Source organism: Papio anubis, chromosome 13 (genome assembly GCF_008728515.1).
Source record: "Papio anubis isolate 15944 chromosome 13, Panubis1.0, whole genome shotgun sequence".
In the NCBI taxonomy this organism is placed as follows: Eukaryota; Metazoa; Chordata; class Mammalia; order Primates; family Cercopithecidae; genus Papio; species Papio anubis.
The window spans coordinates 93,176,164-93,200,884 of NC_044988.1; the positions used below are offsets into that span (position 1 = coordinate 93,176,164).

Consider the following 24,721-nt stretch of genomic DNA (forward strand, 5'->3'; position numbering starts at 1 on the left):
TTTTTAAAAGTTCACAGGCAATCCAAAAAGGATTTCCTAATGAAGTGCAGACTGTAGCATACCTCAAAGTGAAGAGTATAATTTCTGATAGGTTTTCTTCCTTATTTTGTGTTCATTTTCTCCCCAAAGGTAACACCCCAAATCTAGCACCAATATTTTCCGTCCTACTTCAATACATTTTAGTTTTTGTCTTTGGTTCCTAATTACTGCTTTTCTTCCCTTCTAAAAATTCATTTATCTCTTTCAGTAAAAAGAACAGTAATAATATGTTGAACAACTCTGAAATAAATTTTGTCATGTAAAAAATTAATTACGCATTCCGAACCTGGTCACTGTAGTCCTCCGGGAATTGCCTCTGCACCTCAGGATCTGTAAATAATTGACAGATAATATTAATTGGCTTTGGATTAGTGAGCAAGCAGAGGATCACACATTAATATTTGATCAGAAGATGATAGCAGCCCTGGCAGGGGATCCAAGGGGGGCAGCTGAGGCTGCTATGTTGATGAGCACAAGGAAGGACTCGGCAAGGCACTCCCATTACCCTCCTCCAGAAATATAAAAAAGAAAAATTTTAAAGACCTGATGCTACTGTTAACTTTAGACTATTACCTAATGCAAAAATCTTGCCAGCTGCAAATTGCCCTCAATATATTTTTCCAGAGAAAACGAGTCTTAAACCTGCTTGACTTTTCTTCTCTAATCAGAAGCCTCCTTTGCATAGTTACAGATGTGGGCTTGATAAACCACCTTAAGCACTGGTTCAGACTGGGGAGAAAGGGGGAGTGAGAGAATTTTTTCAAGGAATAAATGCAAAACTCATTGCTTTAATAAATGAAATCTATCCTTCTCAAAATGCTTATACACTCTTATGAAAAGGCAGATAAAACTAGATGGAAGTTTTCTTCAAAAGAGAACCAATGCTTTTGGCTTGTCAGTATAAACAAAATATCATGAAAAAATTATGTTCCAGCTAACATAATCAAACTTGCTCAGAAACTATACAAATACACAGGGGAAAATACCTTTTATGACCACCTATTTAAAATGGAGTTACTAAAGAGATCACTTTATTCTTAAATCATAAGCAAGATGATTCAATGCCATCTTCTGTAAGTCAATACAGAAGTGAAAAAATTAAGAGCTATTAGCATTCCATTTACTATCGATTAGGAAAACATTCAATCATTTCTAATAAGGAAAAGATCTGATTCCTTGGAGACATGTTAAGGAAAGTGATCAGAGGTCAGAATAATATCTATTTGAGAAATCATATATCAATTCAGAGGCTTATGGAAAATCACAGATTTGAGGGTCTCCCGTCTGACAGTGATCACGATATATGCTACCCATGGCTACCTTTAAATACAACACTAAAACACTAATTTACATCCCTGTGAAAGTGAATCCATGTAAAAGTTCACTGCAGTCCATTTCTGCAGTGAATAATCAAGAAGGGAAAAAACTAAGGGCCTATTCACAAACTACTAGGATCCTAGAAATACCAGTTTTCAAGTCATTACAGCCAATGTGTATTATTTTTTAAAACCCAAGACTAACAACAAAAGCAGGAATATTCAAAAGGTTACACCAAAACCTTTTGAATATTCCTGCTTTTGTTGTTGAGTGGTGCCAAAAAGTTGAAACTATCTGCAAGTGATTTCAAATCTTTACGTGTCTTTTGGTTGGCTTAAAAGCTGGGAATCAATTTCTTTCTTCACCCTCATCTTCAACTACTGGGAAGGAATCGACGTGTCTAGACCAACTAGAGAACTCTGGAGTAATGCCCCTGCAGTACCAATTCAGGGCTTCCCTGGTAGGCAGCAGCTTCTTCACTTGACCCGTCTTTGGCCCCAAGGACTGAAACTGCTCAAGGACTCAGCCCTTGTGAGAGAGGAGGCCAGCGGGCACCAAGAGTGTGGCAGGAAAAGGACTAGGCCAGCAGTGAAGAATTCACCAGCAGGAGACAAAGGGGCAGCCTGCTGCCCAACAATCCTCTACCAGTGTGCAGTGAGGGGAAAAGGGGGTGAACAAAGGGAACAAGGGGCCTAAAAAAGAGGGCAGTGGCTATAATTTCTAAAACATACATAAATAACTTAAAATTTGGTCCAGAGACCCAAAAAATGCAGCTCTAAGCCACTGAGGGACATAATAAAACAGAGGTTGGGAAAGCCACTAAATCATCTAAGGCTTATTCTTTTTCTTCCAATTGATATGTGGTTTAACACTTATTCTTTAACTACCAAACTTCATACAAAAATTACTCTCATGCCAATCGTTACTATCATGCCCTCTTTCTTGCAGTAATTTGTGCTTCTTGGGAACTACAAAATACCCATGAAAACAAAACCAAAGATTACTTTTCTATCACCTTTTTGTGAAAGACTATATGTCTGAAACCAAAATTTGTAGTATATTCTTCAATTTTTAAAAATACCATTCTTATTCACAGGTGGCAGATGGTTCTTAAATCTTTTCAGTCAACTATATTAATAAGAAATCATAACAAAAAAATTCATATAAAAATATTTTTTATTAACATATACAACATAGAATTGAAAAAAGCATGGGAAAATCAATGAAAAGAAAAAAAAAATCAACCTATCTTAACACATTGAAGATAAAGATGACCACGGAATGCCAAAAAGGAGGCCATTCAAACTGTATTATTCCAAATACTGCCTCAATGGAAAGCAACATAAACACCATCAATTAAATTCCTTCAATTGCCCTAAGACTCTCTAAAATGAAATTACCAGGTTTTAACAGAATAACGTTCCAAGATAATACATGCATTATTAGCTACTATGATTCAAGCATACGACTTTTGGTTTCTTTTCATTAAGGCCTCTAACATTTACAAAAAAACAAACTTCATAGGTCTTTAACATTCACCAAAGCAATATAATACATTTTTTGAAAGAAAGGAAGAAAAGCAATGCTTTTTAAAACCAAGTCAACCTATAAAGTTCCATTCAATCAGCTAGAAGATTCAGTCCGATAGTTCATAAAACTACGAAAGCCATTTTGGAAAGATTAACACAAAAACTGCAAATAATTTATTTGAATTTTCTTAAAATGTCTATTTAACACAGGAGGCTGAAATCTTTTTTCACATTGAGTCAATCGCAATGCCATAATGTCACCAAAATATCGACATTGGAAACATCTGAGTTAAAAAGGTCCAAATACAATCTGCTTTTCTCAAGCAACACAACACCCGCCCTACTAACAGTTTCAGCATGGCACATGTACAAAACCTAGCACCCTGCAGTTAAGCAAACCGCCTTTAAATTTTCTGTCTGGCAGCAATCCACTTGCGTGTCTGTATGTTTTTACAAGTACTCTATGTATTTCATTGCGTCAGCTGCATTTCTTTGAGTTTTAAATGGTCTGGGAACATTTTATGAAATGTTCTATATCTTTATATGGAAAATAACATACACTGGAAAACTGCATCGGTCTAATATTTATATATCTATTTCTTTATCCGCCATTCAATGCTATAATTGCTTATGTTCCAAAACACCTTCTCACATTCATAAGCTCACCATCAAATGTAGTGTCACCAAACAGCTAACTTTCAACACAAAAATCTGCAGGGAAGAGTACTACCACAGAAGAAAGTAACATAATTTGCTTAGGCAATTGGCAGTAAGAATAGAGTAATCAGCGTATGTCAAGCTTTTTCCCCAAGAATTGTCCCGCTGACAGAAAATTAAGAATCTAGTGGTACATAGCACACCCTTCTTTCCTTATCCTTTTCTCTCAACAACTTTCTTCTACTTTAGGCAATAGATAACTTACAAACTTAAAAAAATCAATGTCATCAACTCCCAGGAAAATACTTTTCAACACGAAAAAAATATTGTATTTAAAAATCTTGCTAATAATACGTACACTCTAATAAAGTCCATGCATCTCTTAACCAAAGAGGCAGGTGGCTCTCAGACAAGGTTTCATATCATGTCATTGTGATGTCACAGCACCATGGCCATCAAAGAGGCTGACCCCCACAGAAACGTGTGCATCACTTTCACTGAAGCATTTCCATATTTAAACACACACATTTCACAGTATAGGACTCCCAAAAGCACAATCTCACTCAGGCACAGAACATGACCATGCTTAAAAAGCTATGTCTTCACAGCAGGAAAAAACTGATCTCCTAAACAAACATGTCTAACAGTTTTTCTTTTAAGAAAGGCTAATCTGCTTCCACCTCAACAGTCTATGTTTTCCAGTCTTCTCCTATACATACTTTTAAATCTTTAAGATATACCAGATTGCCACAGAATGTTTAATTAATAGAATAAGAGTGTGGGCAAGACTTACTGGAAAGGTGCTATAAATTATTTTACACAGGCTCCAAAAACCCTGAGTTCTGCCTTAGGCTTAAAGTTCCTAGAAAACGTGGTAGACAGATCTTTTACAACAGAAATGCAAAATAATTCATAAAAGTGCTGTGGTTATGTATGAGGGCTCATTTGTACATTGGTAACTCGTATGTGTACACACACACACACACCTTACCAAATTATTTTCCTGTTTCCCTTTGTCATACCAATGACTTCATTTAAAGAGTCATGACATATTTTTAAACTGATTAAAAAATACACCGACTTCATTTTGGTCAAAACACATAACAACTGCATACTAACCAAAAGCCATTATCTCCTATAATAGGACCTCTTCTAGGAAATTTAAGAGAAGCTGCAAATGTAGCAGTTAACACGGGAATCTACACTGCTTTCACTTTTAACATGTTAGGATTTCAAGGCAGAAAACATTACATTTAATGCCCGCTGAATTTACCCAATCATTATCTCTAGGATATTTCAGTCAATAAGAGACAAAATATTGAACATATTTAAAGCTTTCAATTACAAAATCTGCCCTTTAAAGAAGTAGGACTTTAACATCAGCTATAAACCATATAATCTCATTGTTCAATTTCATGGAGTTTAAGATACTATCTTCCTCTCCCCACAACCATAAATGTTAATCCAAGCTGTAATCAGATTTAATTTTCCAGATGAGAAGATGGGAATATGCTGCAAACAGGATAACAGTCCACTACACTGCTCTTTCACTAATGACATTTCCAAATTTTATACACTAAAAATGTAGACTTTCAGAAAATAGTCTAAGAAGTTGTATAGTTTGAGAACAAGCTCAAATTCTCCCCTAAATACACTCAGAAATAAGCTTTCTTTTAATCCTCAAAAAGAAAATTTGTTTGTATTACACAAAATTAAAGTTTCTTGATAAGATGACCGCAAACTGGACTGCATTAAATATAGCATTTCAAGGACATTAGTAAACTTACTAAAGCTACAAAAACTCAGCTTCATTTATTTTACATTGTAAAATACCTGACTCATTAGGTTAGCATTTTGTAATAACTAAACATAATTATTCTAGTAAATTATATTGTTTGATTGTTAAAATTTACTTGTTACAAATAATATATTTTTGAAAAGAATGTTTGAAATGTTTTATAGAGTTTAAAAATCACCAGCATGTTTTCCTTTTTTTGACAATGAAACATAAAGGTTTAGGTTGTTTTTCCTTTTAAATTTTTTTAATTAAAAATCAGTCTTTTCCAAAAAATATTGATTCTAAAATGCAGATCTGACTCTAAAATTTGAAAGACATGCAATTCACAAATTAGAGAAAAAAATCATTTTGAAGTACTATAAATGAACATTTATTTGGATTCCATGTACAAATGAAATTTGTTACTCAAAAAAAATCTATTCTAGGTATAACTTTTTGCTTTAGCACATGAAGGCTGTAAGACATAAAAACTTTAAATCATCCCAATTTTTAACCATGAGTCTAGTCTAGCATTTTCCCCCAACACTGGCATTTAAAATATAATCAAATGCAATTTCACAGCGGCCAGCCTGGTAACATGGGAACAGTTAACCATCAATATCCATAATAAAAACACAAATAACATTATTTAAGGAAAGAGCAAAAACCCACCTCAGTATGGCAAGCAATGGAGCCATTCACATGCCAGATTCCTCCTCAGACTAACATATTCTGCCTTTCAGACATATCCTGCTCCGATGTGACTATTTATGCATAAACAGCAGACACTGACCTATTGTTTTCAGTTGTTGAAGTTATGAATGTAGTACAGTTACCAATTAAGTGAATCAACAAGTCCTAAATGCATCAGCTGTTGTACAAATAATGAGTCCATTGACATTATACAGTAAAATCTAGGAGTTTCATCTTTCTTTCCGAAGAATACGGAAGGATTTTAACTAGCAAAAGCCACTACTTACTGATAGTTTGAAATATTTTTCATAACTTCATCTACAAAAGGAATATAAGTCTGATCTTTAACCAAATTTATGCTACGTGAATCCAAAACTCAAACATAAGTGAAATTCCAAAGGGAGCTTTAAAATGCAAAAGGAAGGGTAGGGTATGCTGGAGGCAAAAATAAATAAATAAATAAAAAATAAATAAAAAGGATATGTTCACTTACATTTACCTTTTTCTCTACTGAATATCTTAGTTTTCAACTTTCATTATTACTTAAATTTAAATATTTGGAATTCTTAAAAATTACTTCAAAATTATTGGAAACAATTCCTAAAATCTATCAAGTTGATAGATAATTATAGATGAGGTTTTTTGATGATTATAATCTCAGGCTTCCATGTAATTTCTCTATGAGTTAGGATTCATTTTATCCCACTTTTTTGAATGAGTAACCTGAAGTGTCACATTTTTATGCCAGTATGAATAATTACTTTATACTTTGCCTAAACGACAGCTGTGCCCTTTATGTATTACAAATATGACATCACTCCATATGGTCTTCATAAATAGATATATCGTATCTGTCAAATTTGGTGAAAAGAGATAACTTATTTACTCAAATATAAAAAACTATTGATGGAACACCCACTATTTGCCAGGCACCGTGATAGGCATTTTATAGAAAATTTCTGATTTTACCTTCCTGACAAAGCTATGCTATAGAGACAATCAAATCAATTTTATCATAGTTAAAGAAAGCAATAGGTTATCACTTGTCCAAAGTTAGAAAATTAGTAGTCACTTGTAGAACAAATGCTCTGCTGTGGCTGACCGTGCTGATCAATAAGCCACAGTCCTCACCCTCCAGGAGTTTACAGTCTAGCCCTAATGGAGAACACAGAGAATTAAACAAGCAAGTACCACGGGGCTTGGTAAGTGTGATACTAGGAATTAGTTAGCACAGGGGCATCTGGCCTTGTCCTAAGGGAGCAGAAAAAGGTTCCACGAAGAAGTAGTAGAGCCGGGGTAGAGTCCGGGACTAGATCAGGGCTCATCCCATGATACACTTCTGAAGCATATACAATATAGTGAATAGGTCTGTTGTGAGGCCAAGTTCCATGTCTTACTTAACTTTGTCTCCTACAAAATGTCTTAACTGTTATAAATACCGAACAAATATTTGGAGTGTAACAGAATTAATAGAACAAAAAAAACTCATTAAACACCCTGTGTCTCCAAGTGGATAAAAGGCCAATTTCCAAACATCCAAATGAAAACAAGCCTTTGAATGCTACAGACTTCCTAAAGATCACACTGGCATGTCGTAAGCACACAATAAATATTAGTTGTTGTTATATTATTAACCCCAATGGAGAAATAAGCAAGCACTATAAATTCGATGACTACAGATGTATAGGTGTGCCTCAAATTGGAAATACATGTGTTCCTGAAATAAACTTTTATAAACCCAATTAAAAATTTCCCATTGCCTTCTACTGCTTACTTAGAAACATTATAACTTTATCAGAAACTGATTTTCTCTACATTGTCAGTAGTTCCAAAATCCTTAAGCTACAGTTTATTTGCCTCCTGGCATCTGTTTTGCTAATGATCTGTAAACATCAAATACACTAGGGACTCTCCCAGATTTACAGAAACCCTGAGGTGAATCTGTATAAATTGAAGGACCGTTCTGCTAATTCTTTTGCTTTCTAAGTTTGCATACTGGGTTTCAGAAACAGAGTCCCACTAAACATTTTTGCAGTAACAATTATAATACTACCAGCAACCTCTTATTGAATGCTTAGGTATACCAACCATTGCCATAGGTGGCTTCATTTATTATCCTATTTAATCATAATGACTCTTCCAGGTAAGTAGAAGTTCTCTATTTCATAAATAAGAAGAGTGAGGCTCACAATGAACAAATTCACAGAGTTAAGTAACAGAGCTGGGATTCAGCCTGAATCCATCAGGCTCCAAAGAATCCAACACTGGCTTTCCTTTTTGGCTTTATTTATTTACGTCCTCCTGTTGATCTGTCTTCTAGTCATTACTGTGACTCAACAATAAGAATACATCTGGACAAATAACTACAACATGCTGTCATGAAATAGGCCTTAGCAGATTATGAATGAGAGCTTTCCAATTTCTTTACTTATAGTCCTTTGCCAAGTTCAGGATATAAATAAAATGACTCCAAAGTAACTAGCACTCTATTCCACTAGTAAATACAATATTTAAAAGATGAATTCATACGAAAAACTTAGAATGATTTTGAAGGCTAGAGTTATCCTTATCTCATCTATGAAAAAAAATTTGCTAAACAAATAGAGTAAATAAGAACACAGAGAAAATGTCTTCCTACTTAAGAAAACATGTTCCCGAGTACCTCTAAACCACAATGAGAACCCCAGTGCTGGAGTTCCCATTCATACAGGAGAGACAACGCGGACATCTCTGCAGGGGAAGCACATACCCATCAAACAGAGCCTTCCTTATACCAAAACCCTGCCTTCCCCACTCCACCCTGCTTCCAGGGAACAAGCCACTGCTGCCTAGCCCTTATCTGTACCATTAGAGAAGCAGTGTCTATGTCCTTTGAGACTTTTGTTGTTGTAAAATATACACACGATTTACTATTTTGACCATCTTTAAGTACCATGTTGTGACATTAAGTACATTCACATTGTTGTGCCACAATCACCACTATCCATTTCCAGAAATTTCTCATATTCCCCAACAGAAACCTGGAACCCATTAAACACCAACTCTTCATTATCCCCTTCTCCCAGCCCCTGGCAACCACCAATCTACTTTCTGTCTCTATGAATTTGACTACTCTAGTTACCTGATATAAGTGAAATCACTTAGCATAATATCTTCAGGGTTCATTCATGATATCACATGTGTCAGAATTTCCTTCCTTTTTACAAATGAGTAACATTCCGTTGTATGTAGATATCACATTGTTTATCATTCCATCAATGGACATATGGGTTATTTCCACCTTCTGGCTATTGTGAATAATGCTGCTATGAACATGTGTGTACAAATGTCTATTCAAGTCCTGCTTTCACTTCTTTTGCATATATATCCACAAGTCAAATTACTGTATCATGTAATAATTCTACATTAAATTTTTGGGGACCTTTACCATTTTTAATGGTTTAAGACCTTTAGGTAGGAAAGCTATCATAACAGCCTACAATCCTCAGTGCAGACATTAAGACCAACCCAGCCCATTTCATCTCTGTGTCTGAAATATAAATCTCTAGACCTGGCCAGCTTAGTCATTTAACTTTCCCGTAAAACTTGACATGTTCTGTTCACCTTTCTCATCTTCCCACTATCCAAATCTTTCAAAAGATGCACTTGGGCATCACTCATAAATGTGGCCAATTGTATATTCTTATATGAATTAACAGTCAATCATACCAACACTTTTTAAAAATTCAAAAGACAAAGAACTATGTCCTCCATCAAAAGTGCACTGAATTTTTAATGAGGTTGCCACAGGAACAGCAAAACTGGCACACTCATGTCCATGGCTCTCCAACTCACGAAACTAACTTGCTTTGGGCACTCCTGGTCAGCCAAAAGCAAAACGTGCAACCTCTTCTAAGCTCCCTTTACATTTTTATCTTCTTACTGCAACTGAATGCTCGCTTCCTCTGGGGTCCTTTGAAGAGTTGGATGTTTCTTCCCTACCTTCTCCTCCCACTGGCCTGGAGGTGGGAGAGACAGCCTCTGTTCATTAGAGTCACTTACAGGCCATTCACCTTCCTTACTCTCCAAAACCCTAGATTTTTACTTCTGGTCACCAGACCATGCCCTCCTCCCTACCACCACCAACACTGCCACAATCACCACTCTGCTTTGTTGTCACCTACTAATTCCAGGGTTATTCCTCATCCTTGAATCTTGTGGGTCATACTGCATTGCCACTGACTCTACCACCACTCCCACCACAGTCTTCCCGATGTTACTATTCACACAGATGATCCTTCCAAATCCCGGAACTCTTGATTCCTAGGCCACTCCCCCCAACAATCTCACCCTCTACTCCTACGGTCACACCCTAAACTCTACCACTACCAATAACTGAAACCCCTGTAGCAATCGCAAGTTTCAAGCATCTCAGTCTCCAACCATGATCCACTTCCTCTGTTTCCATTCATCCCCTGTAGCACTCTTCCTTCTTCTATCCCACAGGAGCATATACTCTATCCATGTTTCCATTGCCCTTTTTTTTTTTTTTTTTTTTTTGGAAACAGAGTTTCACGCTTCTTGCCCAGGCTGGAGTTCAATGGCACAATCTAGGCTCACCGCAACCTCTGCCTCCCGGGTTCAAGCGATTCTCCTGCCTCAGTCGCCCGAGTAGCTGGGATTACAATCATGTGCCATCACGCCTGGCTAATTTTGTACTTTTAGTAGAGTCGGGGTCTCTCTATGTTGGACAGGCTGGTTTCTAACTCCCAACCTCAGGTGATCCGCCCACCTCAGCCTCCCAAAGTGCTGGGATTACAGGCATGAGCCACCGTGCTCAGCCCTTTTCACTGCCTTTTATCCACCTCAGGTCTACACCATTCTCCTTACATAGCTTAAATTCTATTGTTATAACTGTTCCTTTAAACACATTCTCAACTGACTTGTGCCTCTTTGTTATCCTCTCTTGGCAAACTCCAGTCCTTGTTAAATCCAACTATCCGCCTGCACCCATATAGCTCAGAGGGGGTCCATTTTCATAACTGTTCCATGTCTACTTGGAAACTCTGACACCTTATAGTTTAAGGCATGTGGCTGGACAAAAACACACAGCTATGCTGACTAATCTCACCTTAAATCTGTGGTTATTAACTGTGGGCTTTAATGCAACTCAGTAATTATACCACTTTTTCCTTCATTCACTTTCTCTGTCTCCTGGCGACTATTTTATACTTTCTCCTCTTCCCTCCAACCTCAAACCTTCTCCAACCTCAATTGCCACTCATTCCCTTACTTGCCACTTCCCTGAGAAAACAGAGGAATCAGCAGAGAACTCCCACAAGCCCTATCACCACCTCTATTCTCCCACCACCTCTGCCCCACAGACTCTGCCTTCGTCTTATTACATGTGCCCCTTGCAAAGGTCCTTTGTCCACTCGTGAAGGAGGATCCCATCCACTCTTTCCAACTCAGACAGAGCTCTACCAATCCTCCTGTTTTATTCATTTTACCTCTCTATAGGATCTTTCCCATCAGCATAGAAACATGCTGTTATTTCTACAGATATTTTTTAAAAGGTCAAGCCCACTTTCCAACAGTTACCACCCCATTTTTCTCCTTTTCTTTTTAGCTATATTCTTTGAAACAGTGTCTATACTCACAGTCACCACTTTGTCTCCTGTCTCCTCCTACTCTCATGGACCCATGACAACCAAGCTTTCATCTCACCACTTCTCCGAAACTACTCACATACCAACAGCCACACCAATGACCTTCTTTCACTGGTAACATCAATTATCAATCTTTAGTCTTGATCTACAAGCACCATTTCGCACCCATGATTGCTTCCTCCTTGATATAGTTTGGCTGTGTCCCCACCCAAATCTCATCTTGAATTGTTAACTCCCACAGTTCCCATGTGTTATGGGAGGAACCCGGAGGAAGGTGATTGATTTATAGGGGTGGGTCTTTCCTGTGCTGTTCTCCTGATAGTGAGTGAGTCTCATGAGATCTCATGGTTTTAAAAATGGGAATTTCTGTGCACAAACTCTGTTTTTGCCTGCTGCCATCCATGTAATATGTGACTTGTTCCTCCTTGCCTTCTACCATGATTGTGAGGCCTCCCCAGGCATGTGGAACTGTAAGTCTCATTAACCTCTTTCTTTTGTAAATTGCCCAGTCTCAGGTGTGTCTTTATTAGTAGTGTGAAAATGGACTAATACACTCCTGGAGTCACTTTCTTTCTTCAGGAGGCTTCTAGAGCATCCCACTCTCCTGCCTCACTGGCTTCTGCAGGCTCCTTGTTGATCTCTCCCTATTGAAGAGCCCCAGAACTCAGTCTTTGGACTTAACTTTCTTTCCTTTGCTGGTCCTCTTTCAGTCCCATCACTTCAAATATGCACTATTAACTTTACATTTATTTCTCCAGCTCCTATCTCTTCCAATTCCAGACTCATTTATCTAACTGTCTACTCAACATCTCCACTTGACATCTCAAATTTAACATATCCAAAACAGAACTCCTGATCTTTCTCTCACATCCCAGAGCCAACGTATCAGCCACTCCTGCCAACTAAACCTTCAAAATATATTCAAATTCTGACCATTTCACTCCATCTCCACCACTACCACCCTGATTTAAGCCACCATCATTTTCCACCTGGATTAACTACCAATAGCCTCCTAACAGGTCTTCCTGCTTCTGGTTCCAATTTCCTGTAGTCCGTTCTCAAATAGCAGCTAGAGGAATCCTGTAAAACTCAATTCAGGGCCTCCTCTATAACGTCCTCCCTTCACCAGCATACCTCTGCACTCACTTCCTAACTCTCCTCTCCTAACTTTGTTCCCGTCTGCTTGCTGCTCCTGAAACACACATGCCATGCTTCCACTTCATGGCCTATATCCTGACAATTCACTCTGTCTGATAAAATATCAAGGAATAAGGTATGTGCTATCAGACTTTATTCACAAGTTAGTTTCCCAATGAGGCCTTCCCCAACCACCTTATTTAAATTTATAATTTTCCTATCCTCACCATTCCTCATTCCATTTTCCTGGGTTATGTTTCTCTTCAGTGCATTTCACCATGCAACATACTATATACAGGTTGAGTATCTTCTTTTTTTCAAAATGCTTGGGACTAGAAGTGTTTTTTCAGATTTTTTTCAGATTTTGTAACATTTCATATACATAATGAGATATCTTGGGGATGGGCCCCAAGTCTAAATGCAAAATTTATATTTCATATATACCTTATACACATAGCCTGAAGGTAATTTATACTTTTTTTTTTTTTTTTTTGAGACAGAGTCTCACTCTGTCACCCAACCTGGAGTGTAATGGCGTGATCTCAGCTCACTGCAACCTCTGCCTCCTGGGTTCAAGCGATTCTTCTGCCTCAGCCTCCCAAGTAGTTGGGATTACAGGCACCCGCCGCCACGCCCAGCTAATTTTTGAATTATTAGTAGAGTTGGGGTTTCAGCGTGTTGGCCAGGCTGGTCTCGAACTCCTGACCTCAAGTGATCTGCCCACTTCGGCCTCCCAAAGCACCGGGATTACAGGTGGGAGCCACTGCACCGTCCTATATAATATTCTAATAACTGTGTGCATGAAACAAACTTTGTACAATGAACCATCAGAAAGCAAAGATGTCACTGTCTTAGCCACCCATGTGGACAATCTGTGGTTTGGCATCACCACCATTCCCACCTATTAATTTATATGCTACTAATAAGCAATTATTTTCTTGTACCTATTTACATATAAGTACCTAACAGTAAAAAATATGACATACTGGTTTTGGGGGGTTGTTTTTTGTTTCCAGACAGAGTCTAGCTCTATCACCCAGGCTGGAGTGCAGTGGCGCTATCTCTCGTCACTGCAACCTGACCTGAAAGGTTCAAGTGATTCTCCTGCCTTAGCCTCCCAAGTAGCTGGGATTACAAGCACCCGCCACCATGCCTGGCTAATTTTTGTATTTTTAGTAGAGACAGGGTTTCGCCATGTTGGCCACGCTGGTCTCGAACTCCTGACCTCAAGGGATCCGCCCGCCTCAGCCTCCCAAAGTGCTGGGATTATGGCCACCATGCCTGGCCAACATACTGTTTGTTTGTTGCTTTATTGAGACAAAGTCTCACTCTGTCACCCAGGCTGGAGTGCAGTGGCGTGATCTTGGCTCACTGCAACCTCTGCCTCCTGGGTTCAAGCGATTCTCCCGCCTCGGCCTCCCGAGTAGTTAGGATTACAGGTGCCCGTCACTATGCCCAGCTAATTTTTGTATTTTTAGTAGAGATGGGGTGTCACCATGTTGGCCAGGCTGGTCTCGAACTCCTGACCTCAGGTGATCTGCCTGCCTCAGTCTCCCAAGTGCTGGGATTACAGGCGTGTGCCACCATGCCCAGCCCTGACATACTGTTAATAGAGTGAAAAAATAACATGTTCAGAGTAACTTGTGACATCACATCAGCACTCAGAAAGTTTTAGATTTTGGAGCATTTCGGATTTTCAGATTAGGGATGCTTAACCTGTCCTTATTATCTGTTTTCCCCTACTAAATTATATGCTTTATAAAGGCAAGGATCTTTGCTTATTTTGCTCACTACTATATCCCCAGCACCTAGAAAAAAGGCCTAGCAACTGAATGAACAAAAGAAGGAATGAAGGAATAAAGGGAGTAATACCCTTTCTTCTCAAACACCTCTTTTGGCAACATGTATCAAAAGCACTATCAATGCCCACACTCTACACCCTAGTAATTCCGCACCTCAAAATCTATCCGAAGGAAATAGTCTGAAATGTAGGTACTTTTTAAAATTTTTTTCAAGCATCATTGCAAAAATTGAAAGAATGTTAATAAGTTCAAGTGATGCAATATTTACATCACAATGACGTGGAAATACATCATTGCATTATGAAGAATTAACTCAAAATACAAAGATTTATCATACTGTAATAGCAATTATCATTTTTTAATGTTTTAAATCCAGACTAAAATTAACTCATCAAAATATCTAGCCATGAGTGAGTTGTAGGATTACTGGTGATTTTTTTTGGCCTTATCTTCTGAATTTTCTATATTTTTAATAAGATTCATAAATTTTTTAAATGAACTTTGCAAATAAATATGTTGCTGGGAAATTAGATTTACATTACAACAGTTTATAATGTCCCCATCTGCCTCTTTCAGGAATCCATCCCTGACTACGTCAGCCCACACTTGACTGGTCTCCTCACTAAGCTTCTATAATATTCGCTACTTTGGCAGCATAATAAATGACTAAGCACCGATTATGCACCTAATCATTTCCTATCTTAGACTGTTAATTCTTTCATTTAAGTACTTGTCTCCCCAGTAAGTAAAATAAGCCACTCCAATGACCAGAACCCATGTCTCCTTACCATCTGTGCTCTTCCCACAGATAAAGCCACCAGACTTCAAGCACAGTGCACAGCACAGAGTAGGCTGCCTTCCATACATGCTTGCTGAATTGAATTCTATCTGAATTGCCCTTATTAAATTTCCTGGGGTAGACTAATTCAGGGGCACTTCCAGCCAACTCTCCTTCAAAAGACTACTCTGTGCCTACTCTGTGTCACACACTGTGATAAGCACAGTCCATGTCATGCCACTTAAGCTTCACAACTCTACAACTCTACGAGGTAAGTATTGTTATCCCCAGAAGATCAGGAGAGATGAAATTCCTGGCTCATACTCATACCAATGGTAAATGCAAAAGCTAAGATTCAAACTCAGATTAAACTCTAAAACCTATACTCTTGGCTGGGCACAGTGGCTCACGCCTGTAAACCCAGCACTTTGGGAGGCCGAAGTGGGAGGATCCCTTGAGGTTAGGAGTTCAAGACCAGCCTGCCCAACATGGTGAAACCACGTCTCTACTAAAAACACAAAAATTAGCCAGGCGTGGTGGTGGGCACCTGTAATCCCAACTACTCAGGAGGCTGAGGCAGGAGAATTGCTTGAACTCAGGGGTCAGAGGTTGCAGTGAGCTGAGATCATGCCATTGCACCCCAGCCTAGGTGACAAGAGCAAAACTCCATCTCCAACAACAACAAAAACAAACACCAAAAAACCTATAATCTTTTTATTATTATTATTATTATTATTATACTTTAAGTTCTAGTGTACATGTGCACAATGTGCAGGTTTGTTACATATGTATACATGTGCCATGTTGGTGTGCTGCATCCATTAACTCGTCATTTACATTAGGTATATCTCCTAATGCTATCCCTCCCCTATGCCCCCTCCCAACAATAGGCCCCGGTGTGTGATGTTCCCCTTCCTGTGTCCATGTGATCTCATTAAAACCTATAATCTTAATCGTTATGCTTACATGGCAGAGGTTATCAGCCTTTAGCATGGATCAAAGTCACCTGATAGGCTTGATCAGTTTCTGTTTCAGTAAGTCTAAAATAGTGTCCAATAATTTGCTTTTTTTTTTTTTTTTGAGACAGTCTCACTCTGTCACCCAAGCTGGAATGCAGTGGCAGGATCACAGTTCACTGCAGCCTCAACCTCCTGGGCTCAAGCGATCCTCCTGCTTCAGTCTCCCAAGTAGCTGGACCTACAGGCAAATGCCACCATGCCTGGCTAATATTTGTATTTTTTTTGGTAGAGGCAGGGTTTTGCCATGTTGCCCAGGCTGGTCTCAAACACCTGAGATCAAGCAAGCTGCCTGCCTACTTTGCATTTCTAAGAAGTTCCCAGGTGATGCTGATGCTACTGGTCTGGGGGACTATGTTTTGACAATTACTGTTACACAGACTTGTTAAAAAAAAAAAAAAAAAAAACTAGCAATAGGAATCCACTCATCAAAGTTCCTTAGAAAAGGTGAAACATCTTCGACTCCATCCTTCTAGTCTCAGCTCAGGTTCTATAATACAAAGTTCTCAAGCCAACCACCCCACACTGGCAGGTTCAGTGCCCCTCCTATGTGTTAACCCTAAGCGTTCTGCAGACTGGCTCACTCTCTCTCTCTCACAACATTCTGTGGGCCCTCCAGTATCACAGAAGCTGGAAAGCTACAAACTATTTCCCAAAAGCCCCTGCAACTAAGATCCTGGGTATGATTTAGGTTCTGCCAATCAGATCCACCTAATGAGACTTGAAAGCTCAGGGACGTGGGGAGACAGGAGGCAACAGGAGGAACCCATTTTTCTGATACAAACCTAGAAGGAACAGCACAACAGTTTCTATTATCTTCAGCTGGGCCATGACTGATGCGCCCCCTGCATGTTCCTCTGAGTATTTATTTATTTTCCTATCCACTATGCCTAGAACAATATTAGACTCATAGCACACAATCATTTTTAGTAAGTTTTTAGAAAATCACAATAGCCATTATAATATTTAAAAGATTTGGCATGAATCTTAAAATGTTGGACTGGAATCAGCAGACCTAGAGTCTGCCACTATCTGATCTTAAATACATCTCTGAACCTGAATTCTCTCACATATAAACTAAAAATGTTTACTGAGTTTTCTTGACTCTAAAATTCTATCATTCTATGATCTAAAAGCCTGAGACAACTCATTGCTTTGGTAAAATACCAATGCCTGTAAGTATCCTATAAAGGAAAATGGCCCTGAGGAAAAGTACTTCTTTCTGGTTTTCTGTGTAGCCAAAGACTCCGTAAAGTTAACAATCCTCTCACAAAAGAAAGAAAACAATATTAAAGTTCTTTCAATGGAGAAAAATTCTAAATTTAAGCAGCAGTGGCTACTTAAATGTCATTCTATTTATGCTTTCTTAAATTAGGAATTTAGGAAGTGTGAACACTGAAATAAGCATTTCCCAGTAAGAATTAATTAGCCTGGTAATTGTCCTCAACTAGACCTACACACCTGACATGACAATGAGAATTTCTTTTTTTCTGGTCTTGAGACGGAGTCTTGCTCTGTCGCCCAGGCTGGAGTACAGTGGCATGATCTCAGATCACTGCAACCTCCACCAGCTGGGTTCTAGCAAATCTCGTGCCTCAGCCTCCAGAGTAGCTGGAATTACAGGCGTGCGCCACCCTGCCCAGCTAATTTCTGTATTTTTACTAGATATGGGGTTTCACCATGTTGGCCAGGCTGGTCTCTAACTTCTGAGCTTGCTCAAGTGATCCGCCTACCTCAGCCTCCTAAAGTGCTGGGATTACAGGCATGAGCCACCACGCCCGGCCGAATCCTTGAACCTTTTTATCCATCTTGCTTGAAGCCTGGACTAAACCCTCTTATACATTCAATCTGCCCTCTCCTAATCACAGCCTCCAAAGTTGAGCACAATTCTCAAAACGATGGAACGCCAGACTCAACACTTTGCCATCTTGAAAGATGCCAAAAAAGGGATGCAAATAGGTGCTTAAGTTTTATAATCCTATAACTCATGTCATTTTTCCCCATAAGACTAGCAAAGGTTAGAAGTGTGGTAAACATCTGGAGACTGAAGGATCTGGGGAAATAAGCAGTCTCCTATAATTGATAACTAAGAGTATGGTTGGATGTAAAGTAATTTGGTACAATTTTCTGCAGCACAAATAGAATGAATTTTAAATTTCCATGCCTTGTAATCCACCAATTTTACTTCTAAGAAAGCATCCACAAAACTCAGGAAGGTCATGGTCTTCTACAAAGAAGTTCATTGCAGTGTTGTTCAAAGCAGTGAAAATACGAAACCACATAAATTTCAATCAATAAGGCAATAGTTAATTAAATTATGATAAATACATACATGAAAATATTATAGTCATTAGGATGGATTTAGGAGGATGTGAAACTGGAATTCTCATACACTGCTAGAGGAACAATAAATTGGTATAGCCACTTTAGGAAACTATTTGACAGTATCTAACAAATTAAACATATATCCACCTTGTGACCCAGCATGTCCACTCTTAGGTATATACCCGAAAGAAATAAGTGCATTTGTTTACCAAAAGACAGGTACAAAACTACTCATTATAGCTTTATTGAAAATAGTAAAACAAAAGTGCTGATCTGAAGAAGGATGAATAAATTGTGCTATATTCATACAGTGGAATACTATATAGCAATTAGAAAGAACACATGCAACAACATGAATAAATCTCACAGACATATTTTTGAATAAAACAAACTAAATGACCCCATTTAAATGAAGTTCAAGAACAACTAAAACTAATATATGGTGATAACAATCACAACAGTAGTTACCTCTCTGGATGCAGGAGGACGGGATAGGATACTGACTAGAAGGGAGAACAAGACAGCCTTCTAGGGTGCCACAAATGATCTCTGTCTGGGTAGGGGTTACACACATGTATACATTCACCAAGGTGTACATTTAAGATTTGTGGGTTTACCTCTTTGCCAAACATCCATCAATATATTTTTAAAATAAAGTGATTTAGAACTATAAATGACATGGAAAGTTGCCCTTTTTAATAATTTGTAACTGGACCTCTGAAATACAGTGATGTGTCACTTAACAATGAGAATGCACCCTGAGAAATGTATCATTAGACAATGCCGTCATTATGTGAATATCATAGAATGTACTTAACAAGCTTAGAATGGTATAATCTACTATACATCTATGCTATATGGTATAGTTAAAGCACCACCTTCCACCCCTGATCCCATTATCCTCCTCCTTCCCTTTCCAGAAGTAACCATTTTTTAAGGTTGGCATGCAGTCTTTCCATCCATACTGTTGTACTTTTAATATATATAAATGCACCCATTATAAAACAAAGTTGTTTTGTATTTGTAACATTTATATATCTGATATTTTGCAGATAGTATTTTAGCCTATTTTTCTAATTCAAAATTACGTTTTTGAGAATTACTCATGTTGCTTCAAGTAGACTGGATCCATTCCTTTTAATTGCTATAAAATTCTTCTATTCAGGTATATAATTCTTTATTCTATATTAATGTCATAATTTATCCATTTTTCCCTGTTGATGATCATTTTTCAGGATTTTTCAGTTGCAAAAAAATGTTATGAACATTCTTGATTATGTCACTTTGTACACAAATGAGAATTTCACTGCAATATACAGTGAGTGGAATGAGTGGTTGCTAGGACGTGAGCCCCTTCCACTTCACCAGATACTATCAAAGCACATAGAGTTTTTGCCCTTCCATATTCTTATCAATACTGGTACTAGTCGATTTGTTACATTTTCTGCCACTCATGTATAAAATACTATCTCAGGATTTTAATTTATATTTCTTTCATTTTAGTGATAGAATCATAATCTTTTTATATGACTCTTAACTACTTGGATTTATTTTATTATTTCACCTAATATTTTTTGCCTATCGAAAATATTTCTTTCTTTCAAGTACCTTATGTATTCTGGATCCTAAGGCTTGCAAAAATTTTCAATCTAACAACTGTCTTTTTATTTTGTTAATAGTTTTTTTTTCCATACCAAAGTTTCAAATTTTAGTGTACTCATATCAAGAGTCAAGTCTTTTTCATCATGGTTTGTGGTGTTTCTTTGTGGTTTTTGGAAAGGGTCTCACTCTGTCACTCAGGCTGGAGGGCAGTGGCATGATCATGGTTCACTGCAGCCTCGATCTCCAGACTCAAGGGATCCTCCCACCTCAGCCTCCCCAGTAGCTGGAACCACAGGCACAGGCCACCACGTGCACCTGTGGTCTCAGCCAATTTTTTTGGTTTTCTGTAGAGACAGGGATCTCACTATGTTGTCCAGGCTGGTCTCAAACTCCTGAACTCAAGCAATCTTCCTGCCTCAGCCTCCCAATATGTGGGATTACAGGTGTGAGCCACTGTATCCGGCTTTGTTTGTGCTTTTTTATATCTTAGTCAAGAAATCCTTTCCTACCTAAGACTTCTAAAAATATTTTCACATTTTCTATGAACTTCTGTTTTTTAATGTACGTCTTTAGTTGTAACTTATTTGTATCAAGGCTGTGAATAGGACTTTTTTTTTTTCCCCCAAATGGCCAGTCAATTCTCTCTCAAACAGAAGAACTGCCTAGTGATAATCTTTTTATTCCTAACTCTTAAGCAGCTGGCAAAGCCCTTCTCATTAAAAAAAAAAAAAAAAAAAATTAGGGAAAAGGTATACTATTTAATACTTAAATATGACAAGTCATAACTAATGACATTTGGAAGGACAGACCATACCAGAATATACTGAGTCAACTTTACTTAGACCCAAAAAAAAAGACCTGCATTCACCATTATCCAACAGAAAAGCACAATGAATCCAAACAGATACTGGATTGTCTAATAAGTAAAAAAAAAATTAGGCAAAAGTAAAACAGACATTTCTACCAGCTTTTTTAATACTCATACCAAGTTTTAAGAGTTTCATGGAGACACACAAACAAACTTTTTACCTAGCCCTCAAAATTCACAGTCTCACATCAGTTTTCCACTCCTTTCCAAAACTTAGATTTAGAAAAGGGCCACTTAGGAAAATGCTTATCTCAATAGTTACAGCATTAAGAAGAGAAATGCCTAGCTGATACTACTGCAATCATCACTAAATTTCATTGTGATATTCTTGCATAAACGAACAAAAATTATTTCACTGATATAAATCCTGTATAACTACTTACAGATTTTTACATAATGTTACATTTACCATAACAATTTACATAATGTAACTAGTATCAAGCAGCTAAATTTGAATTCTTTGTTCTCTTGAAAAAGAACACCATTTTAGGTTAATAATATGTTTTGAATATGACACTATAAGGTATTCTTAAGAGGGTATGTAACACGGACATTAATAATTTACCAAATAAATTCATTGTGATCACTTCTATTATAAAAATTCATAGGAACTCTTAATAAAAGCAAATGTTAATTTAATATTTTTACCCCTTCGTCATCCAGCCATCTATTAGAACCTAACTTATTGAGAATATCATTTTTAACAGCATTTCTTTGCAAATGTTATACTGTAGCTGCTCTATAATTATCTTTCAGGCTGCAAATTTTCAGCATTCTACATATTTTATAGCATATTTTATATATACTTAAAAATGTAAACTCAATGGTCAAGTAAACAAAAAAGGTACTCTTTAGTTCAAAAAAAATCATTAAGCATAATAAATTCAATTAGACACAGTATGAGGTTTTCCTCAAAGCCATACAATAATAATACAAGTATTGTATTGTTCAAATATTCTCATTGTTATATAGCTTGTCACATTTCACTTTTAATAGGAACTGACTTAAAGAGACCTTGGAACAAAAGTATCCTAACCAAGTAGCAGTTCTCAAAGTGTCATGCTAAAAAAACATTACTCTCCAATTCACACAATCCAAACAATCAAATCAGAGAACCACTTCTTTATTAATGGAAAAATGCACTCTAGTTTCCTGTGTCCAAGTGATGCTACCTAGAAAATACTTAAACAAGGAAAGCTAAAGATGCAATCATTGGAATAGCATCAATACTAATAAAATGTTTTTAGAACTGATCAATTAGATATTATTCACTGAATGATAGTTTTGAGAGTTTAACAATAATTACAATGTTTGCTGAAAGCAAATGAAATTAAAGGAATTCCTAATGCTGACAATCTTCTTCATTAAAATATAAAACTAAAAACAATTCAACCTACAAAGACAAAATCCCACTAGAAAAAAAAAAAGAGATGTAGTTAGGCAGGAAATTAAATCTTACTCAAATTGTGGGTGGAAATAAAACAGTACCTTCATAATAAAGATATCACAAACAGCTGTATTCTTTACAATTATTTGTTCAAGATATAATTTGCTCTCCTGCAGTGTCAGATGCTAATGCAACTGAATTTATACAATCTAAGCATTGTCTACAGATGCACCTTTTGTTTTTAAATCAGCAGGAACCACTGACCAGCAGTATTCCTAACTAATCAGCAAACGTGTAAAGTCTGACATCCCCCCGCAAAATACACATTAGACCACAGAATTGTCTCAATAAATTCACATGACTACAAACAACTTTAACAGACTAAACAAATTCTACTCAAAAAGGATCAGAAAGTCTGTCACTGCAAACAGCCACTGTGCTATAGACGAGAAATAACTTTTAATAAGCCCCCTTCAAAAAATTTGCAGCCTGAAAGATAATTATATAGCACTTGCACTATAACATTTGCAAAGAAATACTGTTAAAAATGATATTCTCAATAAGTTAAGTTCTAATAGCTAGCTAGGAAAGGAAGGGGTAAAAATATTAATTTAACATTTACTTTATTACTTAAAACTAAACAGTTTTAGTGTACTAAAATCACATTTTCTAAGAAAATTCCTAAAAATACACATGATCTATGTAATTTTCCAAACTGACCATATTCTTCTTTATGTATAACATTCTACAATGTAAGGAGGCTAAAACATATCTGTAATTTAATATTTCAGGACAATCTAGAAGTCTGTACAAAATACAACCCAACTGCTATAATAACTCAAAAAGAACAGAAAACTTATAGCTACATGTTCAAAGAGAGTAAGCAGAAAAAGAAACAACAATTATCAAGAACCTGTTTGGCATGGGCCCCTCAAAGTGACTACACTTTTTTTTTTTTTTTTTTTTTTGAGACAGTGTCTCACTCTGTCACCCAGGCTGGAGTGCAGTGGCACAATCTTGGCTCACCGTAGCCTCGACCTCCTGGGCTCAAGCGGTCCTCCTATGTAGCTGGGGCCAAAGGCTTGCGCCACCACACCCGACTCATTTTTTTATTTTTTTGTAGAAATGGGGTTTCGCCATGTTTGTCAGGCTGGTCTTGAACTCCTGGGTTCAAGTGATCTGCTGGCCTTGGTGTCTCAAAGTCCTGGGGTTACAGGTATGAGCCACCGCGCCCAGCTGAAACCAAATCTTCCAAGTTCACTGATTTCCCCAAGGTCACGCATCTATTAAGTGTCTGAGTGAGGATTTAATCTCAGGTTTGTATGATTCCAAATTTCAAACTTTCATCTGCACCAAGTTCTCCCCACAATAAAATGGGTGATATAGTCTTCCTGGTCTAGCCGGAAAGGTTAAATGCTGTGGATCAAGTTTTAAGGGAGGTTTATAAATCAACTTCCAAACAGTTTTACAAACTTATTATAATACAACATGATCCTTTCTTAAAATGGGAATGTTTGAAAGAACATAAATCTGTGAGTTCACTAACAAATATTAGAAATTCGTTTGGAAAAATAATTACCTGGTCCTCTCACACTACCCTTGAGGGCCAATGGGTAAGTCATTTCAATAATGTATTGAATAGGACCAAATGCAATGTCATTTTGAATTCGCAAAACTGTACAACTTTCCAAGCTCTTTCATATTCTTTAGAATTCATAAAGTCCTCCAAAAACTCCATTGAAAGGGTTAAAGGAACATAGTAGATACATAAAAGAGGAAAACAGAGAGGCACTGTAAATGCAGACCTGTACCTGCCAGTCCCAGGGCTAACTCCATCCCTGTACCTTCTCAGGGGCAAAAATACGGCCACTAGAAGGTAAGGACCCATAGACAGCTAACTAGTCTCTTATCTGCAGTCCCTTCTCAAGGCCAGAAGAAGCAGGTCACTTCCTGGCAGAATTCCATGGGCTCCAAAAAGGAAATAACATTCTGCTCCAGTAATACCCAACCTCTCTATAATAACCCCAGGTTATTATCATCATTTCAAAGATGGTAAAATTGAGGTTTAAAGCCTAGATGATCTCCAAGGTCAAAAAATAAGTGAAAACAGACAAGATTTGTACCCAATCTTTGTCCCTCAAGATCA

The 24,721-nt window shown here is 37.5% G+C and overlaps 1 protein-coding gene across 12 annotated transcripts in view; it reads right to left on the reverse strand.

Annotated features, from left to right (window-relative positions):
* The window catches only part of DENND1A (DENN domain containing 1A), a 544,832-nt gene that overhangs the window by 408,164 nt on the left and 111,947 nt on the right, over positions 1–24,721 (reverse strand). For all 12 annotated transcript variants that reach the window (XR_638101.3, XM_031654873.1, XM_031654868.1 and 9 more), the window contains one exon: positions 326–369. Coding sequence is in view for 11 of the 12 variants with exons in the window: in XM_031654873.1 (XP_031510733.1) it covers positions 326–369 (44 nt within the window). In the remaining variant the exon portion in view is untranslated. The remainder of the gene's footprint in view (positions 1–325; positions 370–24,721) is intronic.